General features: G+C 39.6%; 1 protein-coding gene across 3 annotated transcripts in view; it reads left to right on the plus strand.

Moving 5' to 3' along the window:
* Nucleotides 1–12830, plus strand: part of LOC122971469 (serine-rich coiled-coil domain-containing protein 2-like) — a 64475-nt gene that overhangs the window by 24433 nt on the left and 27212 nt on the right. For all 3 annotated transcript variants that reach the window (XM_044338133.1, XM_044338134.1, XM_044338132.1), the window contains exons 2-6: nucleotides 411–1804; nucleotides 2532–2699; nucleotides 2813–2989; nucleotides 3094–3167; nucleotides 4760–4933. In XM_044338133.1, the coding sequence (XP_044194068.1) occupies nucleotides 454–1804; nucleotides 2532–2699; nucleotides 2813–2989; nucleotides 3094–3167; nucleotides 4760–4933 (1944 nt within the window). In that variant the 5' untranslated portion in view covers nucleotides 411–453. The remainder of the gene's footprint in view (nucleotides 1–410; nucleotides 1805–2531; nucleotides 2700–2812; nucleotides 2990–3093; nucleotides 3168–4759; nucleotides 4934–12830) is intronic.

Below are 12830 nucleotides of genomic sequence, written 5' to 3' on the forward strand. Positions count from 1 at the left end.
TCATTTGTCCTCTTTGACAGTAAACTGAATATCTTTGTGTTGTGGACAAAACAAGACATTTGATGATGTCATCTTGGACATTAGGAAACAGTGAACAACATTTTTTCACCATTTTCTGACATTTTATGGAGTAAACGACTAATTGATTCATTGAGAAAATAAGCAGCTGTACTTTGGTTTTCTTTTCAAGGCTTTTAATATCTAAAATATCCATCTGACAGAATAAACATGGAGTGAGCTAAAAAAAAATGGTCGTCATATTGGCTGTTTAATTGAAGGTCATTGTGACACGATGAACTCTAAACACAGAGATTTGTTTTAAATCTGGCAGGAAGTACAGATAACTGACCTGTGATGAATAATAAGATTCTTACATCAGTCTCTGTCTTCATCTTCTCTTCCGTCTGCAGCTCCTCTTCCTCAGTGTCTCCATGGTGAAGTGGGCGGGGTCTGATGTCAGCCCCTCCTCTCGTCGGCCCTCCTCCTGCCATGCCCACCATGGTTTCTAGGTTGCCCAAATTCGGCTCGCGGCCCAAATCCGCCGCACCTTTATCTCAGATGTGTTCAGCTCCCACCTCAAACGCCGGCACCTTCACCAGCGCCGCCGCCACCGCCACCACCGCCACCAGCACCCGCCTCACCAACGGGTTCTACCACCACCCCGGCCCGGTCACCGCACCGCCCACCTCTGTGAAACAGAACGGATTTATACGAGTGCCCACTTCGTTTTCTATGAAATGGAAGAAGGAGAACGGGGCGATGGAGGACGGCGGGGGGGGCGACACAGAGAAGGAGTGGCGGAGAGGAAAAGGTGTTGGGCAGAATCGGAGCGGCAACGCCCATCAGTATTATCCTCCACGGGAACACGGGTCGCCTCAGAGGTCACCGGCGGTGTCGCAGCACGACCTGAAGAAGCCAACCGCATCCTCTGCAGGGAAGGGGCGTGGCTTTGGCCAGCCTGTGACATCAAAATCATCATCGCCGTCGCCACAGTCCAGCCCTCGAACGCTTCCTGTGTCTAAAAGTGGATCTCACAGTTTCAAACCGAGCCAGGCTGCCTCGGGTCTGACCAACGGCACAAAGCAGACCCTCAACGGTCTCTCTGGATCTAAACCACGGAGTACAACTAACGGTTTTCTGAGGCAGCCTCAGAGCTTTGCTCGCCCTGGCGGTTCCAGGCCGAGTTCTGGTCCTGGTTCTCGATCTGGTTCTCCCCTCCAAAAGAAACCGCCGGCCAGCCGTTCGCACTCGAGCGACAGTCTGGGGCCCGCCCCGTCCGTCCATCTGACTGAAAGTGATCGGTTTCGCTCTCGTAGCCTCACCCAGGTACGGCGGCAGCCCTCCCCCACCCTCCCCCCTCCCTCCTCCTCCTCCTCCTCCTCCTCGTCCCACTCTCGCTCCCCCACCGCCACCCGCTCCTACTCCAACAACAGGGCTGCCGAGCGAGGCCTCAAAGAGCCGACCGCCTCCTCTGCGCAGGTTCCACCCAGAGGCAGCGTGGCGAAATCACCCGCTGGCAGCCAGACTCCTGAGGGCGGAGGTAGAGGCGGAGAGGTCAAAGCTCAAAGGTCAGGGGTCGGCATCCCCTCCCTGCTACCACCTTCTGCTTTAAAGAAGCCCCTCCTACCCAGCCTCGGCTCCGCCTCTAAGCCCAGCGGCATCAGCTACAAGCTGTCCCGCCCGTCACTCATGAAGCAGTCCCGCCCCCTCAGAGTGACCTCAGCCAACGTGTCGGGAGGAGATGCGGAGGTGAACGGATGGAGGAACTCAGCGGAGACGCCGTCTACGACAGACAACAGCCCAGGTAAGAGATTATCATCACACTGAACCTCTGACATCATCACCATCCAAAATATTACTAATCCCTTCACTTCCTCTTATCTCTTCTCATCTAAAACCTCATAAAATGTCAGTTATGTCCAATTTTATCCTTTTATATCTCATCACATCTCTAATCTCAACTCATCTCATATATTTCATGTTGTATTTAATCTCTAATTTCTCATTAAAGTTCAGTTTATCTCATTTCATCCTTCCCTCTTCTCATCTTCTCAACTCATATCTCATCATAACATATTTCATCTCTCAAGTCTCATCACATCTCTCATCGTATGTATTTCATTCAGTTTTCTTTCATCTCTGATATCTTAACTTTTTTAAAAGATTTTTCTCATTTATCTCTTTCTTCATCATGTCTCATCTTCTCATCTTCACACCATCTCTCACCAATTTCATCTCAAGGCATCTCACTTTTAGTTTATTTCTGATTCGTCAACTCATATCTGGTAACCTACATCTTCCTTTATCTCTAATCAAATCATTTATTCTCTTATATCTCAAATTTCTCATCTAATCTTCTCTCTTCTCTACCCTCATTTCCTCTGATCCTCTCATCTCATATCTTATCATATCTATCGTACCATGTCTCACCTCATATATTATTCCGTTTTCCATCTGATAAACAGTGTCAGTCAAAAGTTTGGATGCTTTCTCATTATATCATCTAAAATGTCTGATCTCTCTCCTCTCAGAAACTACCCCAGAGGCTCCGGAGACAGGGGGGCTGATGACAGAGTTATTGTCCCACAGAGAGCTGTCGATTGTGGGGGAGACGCTGGAGGACATGTCCCTGTCCTCCACTTCTTCTCTGGATAGAAATGACACCAGTCAGGAGTACATGGACGACTTTGACAACCTCGGTAAAGGACGACACGGATGCAACTGTTGTTTTTTGACTTTTTCATGTTATATATATGTTTTTATATGTGAGCTTCAGATGAGAAATGGAAATTAACATGTTTTGTGTTTGTAGGGAACGGAGGGGTGGGCATACTGCTTCTCTCCTCTAAAAACGATGAAGATGACTCAGGGCTCGACCAATCGTGTACCAGGTTTGATGACGACAAGGTGGCGGTTAACGGTGTTACCAAGGTGACTGGACTGTGTTTTCTGGACGACAGTATGGACTGGGCTGGCGTGAGACTGAGTGGTGAGTTTTATATATATATATATATTTATTAATGCAGGTCAAGAAAAGTCTTGAAACATTCGGTTAACAGGTTTTCTTGTTTGTTTGTTTTTTTTTTCTTCCAGGTGAGCGAGGAGAGCATCAGCTGACCCGGCTCTCCCGCCGGAGAAGGTCCAGTCAGCCTGACTACCACGACCAGGTACCAAAGCTGATCAATAGACAGATCAACAGATTGTGTAAAAGCACACAACATGAGTCTCTTATCAATCAGCATCGATTATCTGCTTCCTGCAGAGCTGAGAAGTCACTCAGATTGCTTCTATTCAGCATATATTTAAAAGACTTCAGCAATTAATATAAATAATATATGTTCCAGCCTACATGACTCATCTCTTATGAGATTATTCTGACACGTTAATCTGCAGTAAACTCATTTCCACATCAACAACATCATCACAGCACATAATGGCTTCATGCAAGTTTAAATATATACAGACAGCCTACGTTTATAAAATCCTAAAAGATCTCCAACACTGATTTATATGAACATATATATATGTATATATGTATGTATGTATATATATATATATATACATATAAAAATATATACTGTTAACAAATGTAAACAAAAGCAAAAACTACAACACACCATCAATTTATCTAAGTTAGGACTTAATAATAATAATAAACTTTATAAAGCAGCTTTTTAAACAGCGTAACAAAGTGCTTTGCAACGACAAAAAAATAACAAAAAAATAAAACAGTTCAGCACCTTTTTAATTAAATGAAATCCAGCAAATAAAAGTATATACAATAAAATACCAGAAATACAATCAAATAGGATAAAAACAGTAAAAAACAAAACAAAAAACAATTAAACATTGTGGAAATGGAAAACTTTGAGCTAAAATTACATTTTTTTAAATATTTAGATTTAAAATATGTCAGTGATTCTGTTCATAAATGAATGATGTGTAGTTTAAAATCCACTTAAAAGATAAATTATTTATCATACTTTCTTCTTCTCTTCCTGTTCAAATCAAAAGTTTTAATTTATTCATCCGTAAAAACATCCTGATCAACCAACGCTGAATATCAAAATACAGGAAATGAATCCCCACAAATAAACCAGATAGAAGAAGCAACATAATCTTTGGGAATAGTTTGAGGATTTTCTACTTTTTCTTTGTTTTATTTCATTATAAACTGAATATTTTTGAGGTTTTGGACTGTTGGTTGGACAAAACAAGATATTCTAATATGTTATCTTGGGCTCTGGGGAATTAATGGACAGTTTATAGACTAAATGAAATGGAAATTGAATGGAAATAATCGTAAGTTGTAGCCCTAATAGTGTCATCAGAAGGATATCAGTCTGATATATGAATACAAGGAGTGTCATGATACTTGACTCCTCCCGTACACAGTTAGAACAGTTTGACACATCAGTCACATTGATCACAGCATGTAAAGACAGTTTCTAACCTGTCAAACACCTTTTTTAAATGATCCAGCAGCACTAAACTAGACGCTGGAAGGAAACCGCTGACTGTGAGTCCATTAAAACTCTATCAGACAGGAAGCTGTTTCAATATATTGGAGGAATATTTTCACTTCTTCCGGTTCTCGCTAGACGAAGGAGTCTGGGACGACTACTGTTTTAAATTTGTTTGCTGTTAAACTTTCAAAATGTCTCTTCATGATCCAAACATGTAAGAAGATGTGAAGTAGTCTAACGTGTCTGTCCTCTCTCTCTCTCTCTCTCTCTGTGTGTGTGTCCCGACGCTGCAGGGGGGTTCGTCCCTGGACTTGTCCCCCTCGGACAGCTGCGGATCCGGGGGAACCTACATGTGGGACGAGGAGGGTCTGGAGACGCTGGGAGGCGCCGCCACCACCGCCTCCATCCACACCAACGGAAACACCACCCACCACATCGGGAGCTTCGACTCCGACCTCAACAGCATCGTAAGGCCTGCCAGTGTGTGTGTGTGTGTGTGTGTGTGTGTGTGTGTGTGTGTGTGTGTGTGTGTGTGTGTGTGTGACATAAAGACCCTGATAGAGGTTAAAATAGACAAACTGAAGAAGAAAATGGCATCAGATCAGTCAAATATGCTTTTCTTTTTGTTTTATTTGCACAATATTAATACAAGATCAGATACATAAGTCATAACGGAGTCGTCGTGTTGCTCCGTCGTCATCACAACAACAACATCATTATATTTCAGGAACATTCATGTTCTCATCTGTGCAAACCAGGATCTACAGTATTGTTCAAAAGAGAAAGAAACAGTTTAGTTTTAAAGGATAAGTTACTATGAATTGAATTTCAGCTTTTTGATGTCTTAATTGTGTGTTTGAAGCTCTTGAAAATAACTAAATATACAGAAAAAATAACTTTAATTTGAAAGTATTAGATGAACAAATAAAAGAATGAATGTTTTTAGTAACAAACTGGCACTTAAAGTTCCCTCATTTAGTGTTTATTATCATTATATAAACATTCACTACATGTTTATAACACACTATAATGTTGTTATAAGCAGATGGATTTGTAAAGATTTATAACTCAATGTATTAAACTGTCTTCATAGCAGAAGATAATAGTTGTTGACATTACTGCACATTAATAAAAATTATCCTTACATCTGCTTATAACTACATTATAGCGTTAAAAACCATTTATTTACTGATTGTATATGATTATAAATGCTGAAATGTTAGGAACAAACTCAGTTAAAGTAAAACAAAATCAATCAAAACATCTATTTTTATTAATATGAGGTGAAAACATGAGAACTTTCTAATTTAACCAGTTGAGTAAAATGTGACACAGTTGCCAAAAAAAAAAAAAAAACCCCAAGATAAATCATCTTACATGATGCTGATGTCACACAGAAGCAGCTTAATTCGCAGCTCATTTGTTGATTTATCTCAGGCGAAGCACCCCGAATAGAAAAGAGAAAAAGACAAAAAAAAGTGAGTGTTTAATATTCCAGCAGCATCAGCTTCATCCTGCTTCTCTGTCCTACTTTGAGGAAGCAGCGTTCTCAGACGGGTCACGGACGTCCTGCGTCGGATGTCGGACAGCGAAAAGAACAAACTGAACCTCAAACAGGCAGAAACAGGCCGTCGTGTTTAATGTCAGAATATGTACAGCTGGCACTTGTTGCGCATTTTTGGAACGAGTCTGAACTCGAGGTCTCTCAGCGGGAGAACTGAAGAGCACTGAGTGATGATAAATACGCAGCACAGACATGTTCATGGTGTAAAAATGCAACAAAAACACAACACAAAGGACGAAGACACGCAAACCTCCACATATACAGCAGATTATCTAAGAAGGATCTATACGACAAAGAACAACTTTCTTGTTTCCTCAGAGCTCCACGACACTTAAATTGTACACAAGTAAAGAAATAGACGAGTCACCAAATATAATGAAAGGTCAGATTGTTGGAAATGATGAGAAACTGAATTCTTTGCTCTATAAAAGCTGCAGATTGTGGATCCAGGCCGTACAGCTCAATGAGTCTATAGATGTTACTTTTATCTTCAAACCTTCATCCTCAGTTCTTCCTCTCAGAGGTCGTCCATCTTTAAAACCATGAACTTCCTGTGTCGTCTGTCGTCACTGTGATCACACGTCTGCTTCAGGTGTCCTTATCAGGACTGTTAAAGTCTGAATGAAACCCTCTGCCTCCCTCGTGTGGCTGATCTGTGAATTACAGCTTCTACTGCAAACCGATGAGCTTCTATCTGGTCTGCATGTCGAAATATTATCGTCCTCTTTAGTGAAAATGATCTTTGGTTTCACCACAGAGCGTTAAAAAAACGATGCAGGATAATGATGAGGACAAGCCGCAGGGACACAGTATGATTTAAGACACACAGATGCAGTAAAAATCAACTATGATACAATAAAAAGTAAGTTAAACATTCAGCATCTTAATTTCATTTGGCTCCTCGCTGAGGGTAAAAGCTCAAAGTTTATGTTGCTCTTTTATATTTAATTGAAACTTAATCCATATTTATATTTAATTGTATATTTAATTTATATTTAATTGCATCTTGGGATTGGGAAGATTTGAGGCAGCTCACTGTGCTGTTTTTATATTTTAGAAAGTTGATACCAGCTTCCTAACAAGTAAAACTAGTGTCAAAGTTTTTCCATGAAAAATATAAATGGCATTAAAAACTTACAAAACATACATTTTTGGTAATTCAGTGTTAATGTATTTTTCTTGGAAAGTCAATTCAGTTAATAACATAACATAAAATAATTCATTTTCCTCTTGCATCTAATCTCCTCCCCTTCATGGAACATAAACGATAAAGTATTAATTTGCTCAAAAGGAAAATAATAATGATTTTTTTTTTCTTTTTAATTAAAAATGTTTGGCCAAGAGAGTAACTCAAGAGGTTTATTGAGAATTGTTTATTGTTTAATATTACATTTTAGCTTAATTGTGTTTTTAATTGCATATTCATATAAGCAACATCCATCCGAATTTCCAAATCCTCCACATAAATAGCTGTAAAAAATTATTAGCCTGCAACTACCGATTACTCTCTTGATTATTTGACTAATCGTTTTCTCTTTGAAAGAAAAACAGCAAAAAATGTCTTTTTTATAATTTCCCAGAATCAAAGGTGACGTCTTCAGATGTCCGAACTGCCTCATCAACAGTCGGAAATCCTGTTTCCTGTCATACATGACAAAGAAAAGCATTCAATTTTCTCATTTGAGAAGCTGAAACCAGAAGAGATTTGGCTTTTTTTTTTGCTTGAAAAAGCACCTAAAACAATTATTTGATGATCAAAATACCTGCAGATTGTTTTTCTGTCAATCGACTAATAGATTAATTGACTAATTATTCATATTGTTGTTTTTTGAACTGTGTCGATACAGAGCTGATGTACTGGAGCAACTCTCAAACTAGTCAACAAGCCTTTAAGATGTTTAATCTTTTAGTAATTTCATGTCAGAGAACATTTCTGAGTTTAGAAAGATTATGAAATGAACCAGCAGGTGGCACTCTCAGCACAAACAGATGAAACATGACTTGACATCAGTTTGTGGAGCTCTGATCTGTGGATGGAGGACGGGACGGTCAGGACGAGACGGTCCTTCACTTCTCCTGCTCAATACAGTTAATACAGCTCCTGAATAATGTTAAGTGGCTCTTAACGAGTCCTCTGTCTTAATGAGCCTTGTGTGTTAACGAGCTGTTTGTCTTAAAGACTGATTGACCTTAATGAGCTCTCGGGACACTAATGAGCTCTAACTGATGTCTGAAGTTCAAATCTGTACCTGATGGTCCTTTAATTTTTTGTTGTTGTGTTTTTTTTTTTTTAAAGATTTTGCAGCAATTTGTAAGTTTGTTGATTAAAGTGCAACACAAATTATCATTATTAATGCTTCGAAAGACCACCAGGGGTCAGTGTTGGTCCGAGAGAAGGCTCTGTGTGTGTGTGTGTGTGTGTGTGTGTGTAGGGCAACAAGTCTGAAGCTGTCAACACACCGTTACGCACCGAACTCAGGTCAAACAGCCTGAAATCACTAGGAAGCTGTTGTTTTGTGTGTGTGTGTGTGTGTGTGTGTGTGTGTGTGTGTGTGTGTGTGTGTGTGTGTGTGTGTGTGTGTGTGTTTTGAGGAGGTGGGTCAATACAAAAAGCAAGAAGCTGCTTTCTGTTTGTTGGTGCGGTGCTGCCAAGTCAAGTGAGAACGCAGCGGAATGAAAGTGTGTGTATGTGTGTGTGTGTAGCTTCCATACAAGACTGAAACATTGATTAGTTCAGAGACTAAAACGAGGCGGTGGAGGAGGAGGAGGAGGAGGGAAGATGAGAGGAAGAGCGTCGAGAAAGAGTAGACACTGATTTTCTCCTTTACCGTTCTGATGATGGCAGGACTGAGCGAGAGCGATTTACATGCCGGTTTCTGTCGATTTCTTAAGCTCCATTCAGATGGGATGAGCATCACAGGGGAGGTGGGGGATGAATTATTCTCTGTGCTCCTCGCTAATTGAACTCATGGTTTTCTGGACGGTGTTTTAACGCCGGAGAATCGACAGGATCTGGTCTGTAAAAGACATGAACATTCAGCAGTACAAAGCTAAAAGTCTCTCCGGGGGAGGGGGGGGGGGGGGGGGGGGGGGGGGGGCGCGCTAGAGGGTTGAAGATGAGGCAACGATACTGCGTGAGATGAAGAAGTGTCAAAAAACTTTCATAACTCAGTCGAATCTGAACACACACACACATGAAACACACATCGATATCATCCAGTGTGACCTCCACTTCCTGATCATTATCTCTGATATCAATCGCCAATAAACTTCCAGAAATTCACTTAGAAATCAGAGAAAAAAAAGACACTTCAGAAGTTGCCTGACAATCATCACATTTTAAAAATTTCTTCAGTAAGTAGTATCCATGGTGATAACGTTGATAAGTATTGAGGAACTGTGAAGTTTGATGTTAACACTGAGAGTATTGTGAAGCGACGTCAACAGAGGATTCACCTGCTGAGGAAGTTAAATTTTTTTTAATGCCTGTAAGGGCACCTTATGTATTCTCTATCAGTCTTTTATTGAAAGTATCTTAATATTTTCTTTTATTTGTTGGTTTGGGGATCTCTCTGTCAAGGACAAGAACCGCCTCTACAATATTGTGAGGGTCTGTTCTAGGATAATTGGTATCCATCAAAGAGACTTGCGTTCTCTGTGGGAGAGGCAGGTGGTCAAGTTTCCCAACCCGACCACATCCCGTCCTCCGACTTCATTTTAACGCCCTCAGGCCACTTGTGAAGACAAATCGTCTTTCAAAATCTTTCATTCCTTCTGCCATCAGGCTGTTAAACCTTGATAGCACTATGTGGAATGAATAATATTTCCATACTCTGGAGTACTGGAGTTTTATAGTTTTAACTAATCATTCTGGGGCTTGTTATTGCTGGGATTTTACTTATTTTTTATGGATCTATTTATTGTTCATTTATTTACATGTCTGTGAGTACCTGTGTACTGACTGGCTCTGGCATAGATCTGTCTGTTATTTGTTTGTTTTTTGTTTTCTTATGCATGGTCTGGGTACACTACCAAACTGAATGGGATAAATAAAGTTGTCTGAATCTGAGTATCACAGTAATCCAGTGATAGTTGTCCGTACATCCATGAATACACTGCAAACAGCAGCTGCTAACAGCTGATTCACACGACTTTAATGGAGACTATTTGTCAAAATGTGAATAAATATGGTCTAAAAACAGGTCTGAAAGGGAAGAGCTGTACCTAATAGAGCTGTAAAGATTAATCTATAGTTTCCAACTACTAAATAAATCGCCAACTATTTTGATAATCAATTAATCATTTGGAGTCATTGTTCAAGAAAAAGTACAAATTCTCTGATTCCAGCTTCTGAAATATGAATATTTTCTGGTTTCTTTAGTCCTTTATGACAGTAAACTGGGTTGTGGACTGATTGTCGGCACAAAACAAGACATTTGAGGACATCATCTTGGACCATTTTCATTTTAAAGACCAAACAACTAATCAGATTAAACCATAATGAAAATAATCATTAGTTGCAGCCCTGCTACCTGTAGCTGACTTTACAACAACCCATTTAATGAGCTTTTATGTTTTTCTGTCGTCGTATTGGTTTCCAAACAGGCTGTTAGCATGTTTCCATCTGTCAGATTAGCAAAAACATTTTCACGCAAAAGTCCAATTTCACACTGAGCTGATAAAATGCAGGAAAAAAAATCAAATACAAGGACGCTGCTCCAGATGAGATTAAAATGACAGGAGGAGCAGCTGAAATTATGACCCGACCAGCAGGTAACGTTAACATCACCTCACCTCCCCCTGAGAAATAAACCCGGTCCGAATGAGGCTATAAAACGATTTGTAGTTCTACAATAACAATGTTTAAGGAAAGGAGAGGAGGAAAAAGATCAATCAGAAGGAAGCGAGGAGGAGAGAAAAAGCAGGAAATAAGAAAAAGTAGAAGGGGAGGATGAGGAGAGATGGTGGAGAAGAGAAAAAGGAGATTAGGAGGTAATGTGCTGCTGTGGATGGCTGCTCTCAGCCACTGGGGAAAAGCTGAGTTCCTGCACTATGTGTTTAAATTACTCAGGGTGAACGTTTGGTTTCCTCTCAGGTCACTGTGGTGTGACTAAGCTTCTGCAGGCAGGAAACAATGAAACAAACTGTGTGAAGTCAAAACTCCTCTTCGTCTTCAAGAAAATTCTCTCCTCTTCTTCTTCTTCTTCTTCTTCTTCTTCTTCTTCTTCTTCTTCAAGGCAAAGTTTGCTTTTAATTTATGATTAAAGGAGAAACTTTCATACTGTTTTCAGATTAGTGGAGCCCTCAATTTATGGAAACAAAAATTTCCACGAACGCTAATATAATTTAACTTAAAAGATACTGTAAGTTCATATGCCCATAGTACACAATCCTCATTCTGTGTGTTCAGTGTCGGTACGTCACAGCCTGGTAGAAATAAACATGGAGGAGAGCATCAACAAGCAGCGACGGGGGTCAATGGAGAGACGAGGAAGCTTCTAATTTGTTGGACATTTATGGAGAAACTTCTATTCAAGCCAGATTGGAAGGAACCGAATTCCAACATAGCCGTTTCATCCATGTTTATGATTTTTATGATAAATTTGCACCATGTGTGACAGCCGGATACATCAACACAAATAGATCAGATCTGACTAAAACATCAGAATTGAGCATTAAGGCCTTAATGTGAAGTACGATGGAAAACCAGCAGGGACGATAAGACCCTGTTATAATGTTATTGTTATAATGTCACATTTTTCAGACTTCCTAGCAGTTTAACAATAATTCCTAATAATAATAATAATAATACACTTAATTTATATAGTACTTTTCACACACTAATGCAGCTAAAAGTGCATAATATATATTTTTTAAAAAGAATAGAGCAGACAATGTAAACAACTAACTAGTAGTAACTAACTAGTAACTATAAATGGCAAATAAATGTTGTGGAGTAAAAAGTACAATAATAATCATAGGTTTAAGTTTATTTATTTTTATATTTATTTGTTATTTATATGTTTAGCACCTTTCAAGAACAATATTTGCATCTGAAATGCAGTGAAGTGGAAGTATAAAGTAGCATAAAATGGAAATACTCAAGTAAAAGTATCTCAAATTTGTACTTAATATAATATTATTTCAGATATAATATCCCGATGAAGTAACAGTCTCCAAAACCAGCATATACACACATCTGTGAGAGTCAAAAACGTCCCTTAATTAGTTCAACATACCGTCTTATATGTCCGGTCGATTATTGTTTGAGTCGTTGCTAATATGATAAAGAAGACATGTTTGAAAAGTTTGAAAATGCACCTGAATCGAACCCTCAATACAAAAACAAACGGGCTCAAAAGACCTTCTCCTCACAATGACGGTAAGGCCTTTTAGCCTTTAATCAGCATCTGGTTGAAGCTTACTTCGTCCTTCATGCTGTAGCTGCCGTTTTACAGATGAAGAAAATAAACAGTTTTGATTTTTGGTCTTTTGAGTTTGTTCAAGGATTTTATTTCATGCTTGTGTCTCTTTGTGTCACTTGGTAGAAAACTTGAAATCAAATAGAGAACTATTGAAATAACATGTATAAAGAAAGCACAAGGCCAGAAATCACACTGTCCTTCATGTGTACAATGACAAAAATGTAAAATATTCACTATTTCATCAGTCTGGGATGTGCAACTTATTTGAGGTGTTATTTTTAAATGATGGAAGAATGCTTTTCAATGATCCTCATAGAAAAAGGTCATAAACTTGTAAGTACCTGCAAAGGTGGAACAAGTCAGTTTAAACCCACA

The sequence above is a fragment of the Thunnus albacares genome, chromosome 20, assembly GCF_914725855.1.
Source record: "Thunnus albacares chromosome 20, fThuAlb1.1, whole genome shotgun sequence".
Lineage (NCBI taxonomy): Eukaryota > Metazoa > Chordata > Actinopteri > Scombriformes > Scombridae > Thunnus > Thunnus albacares.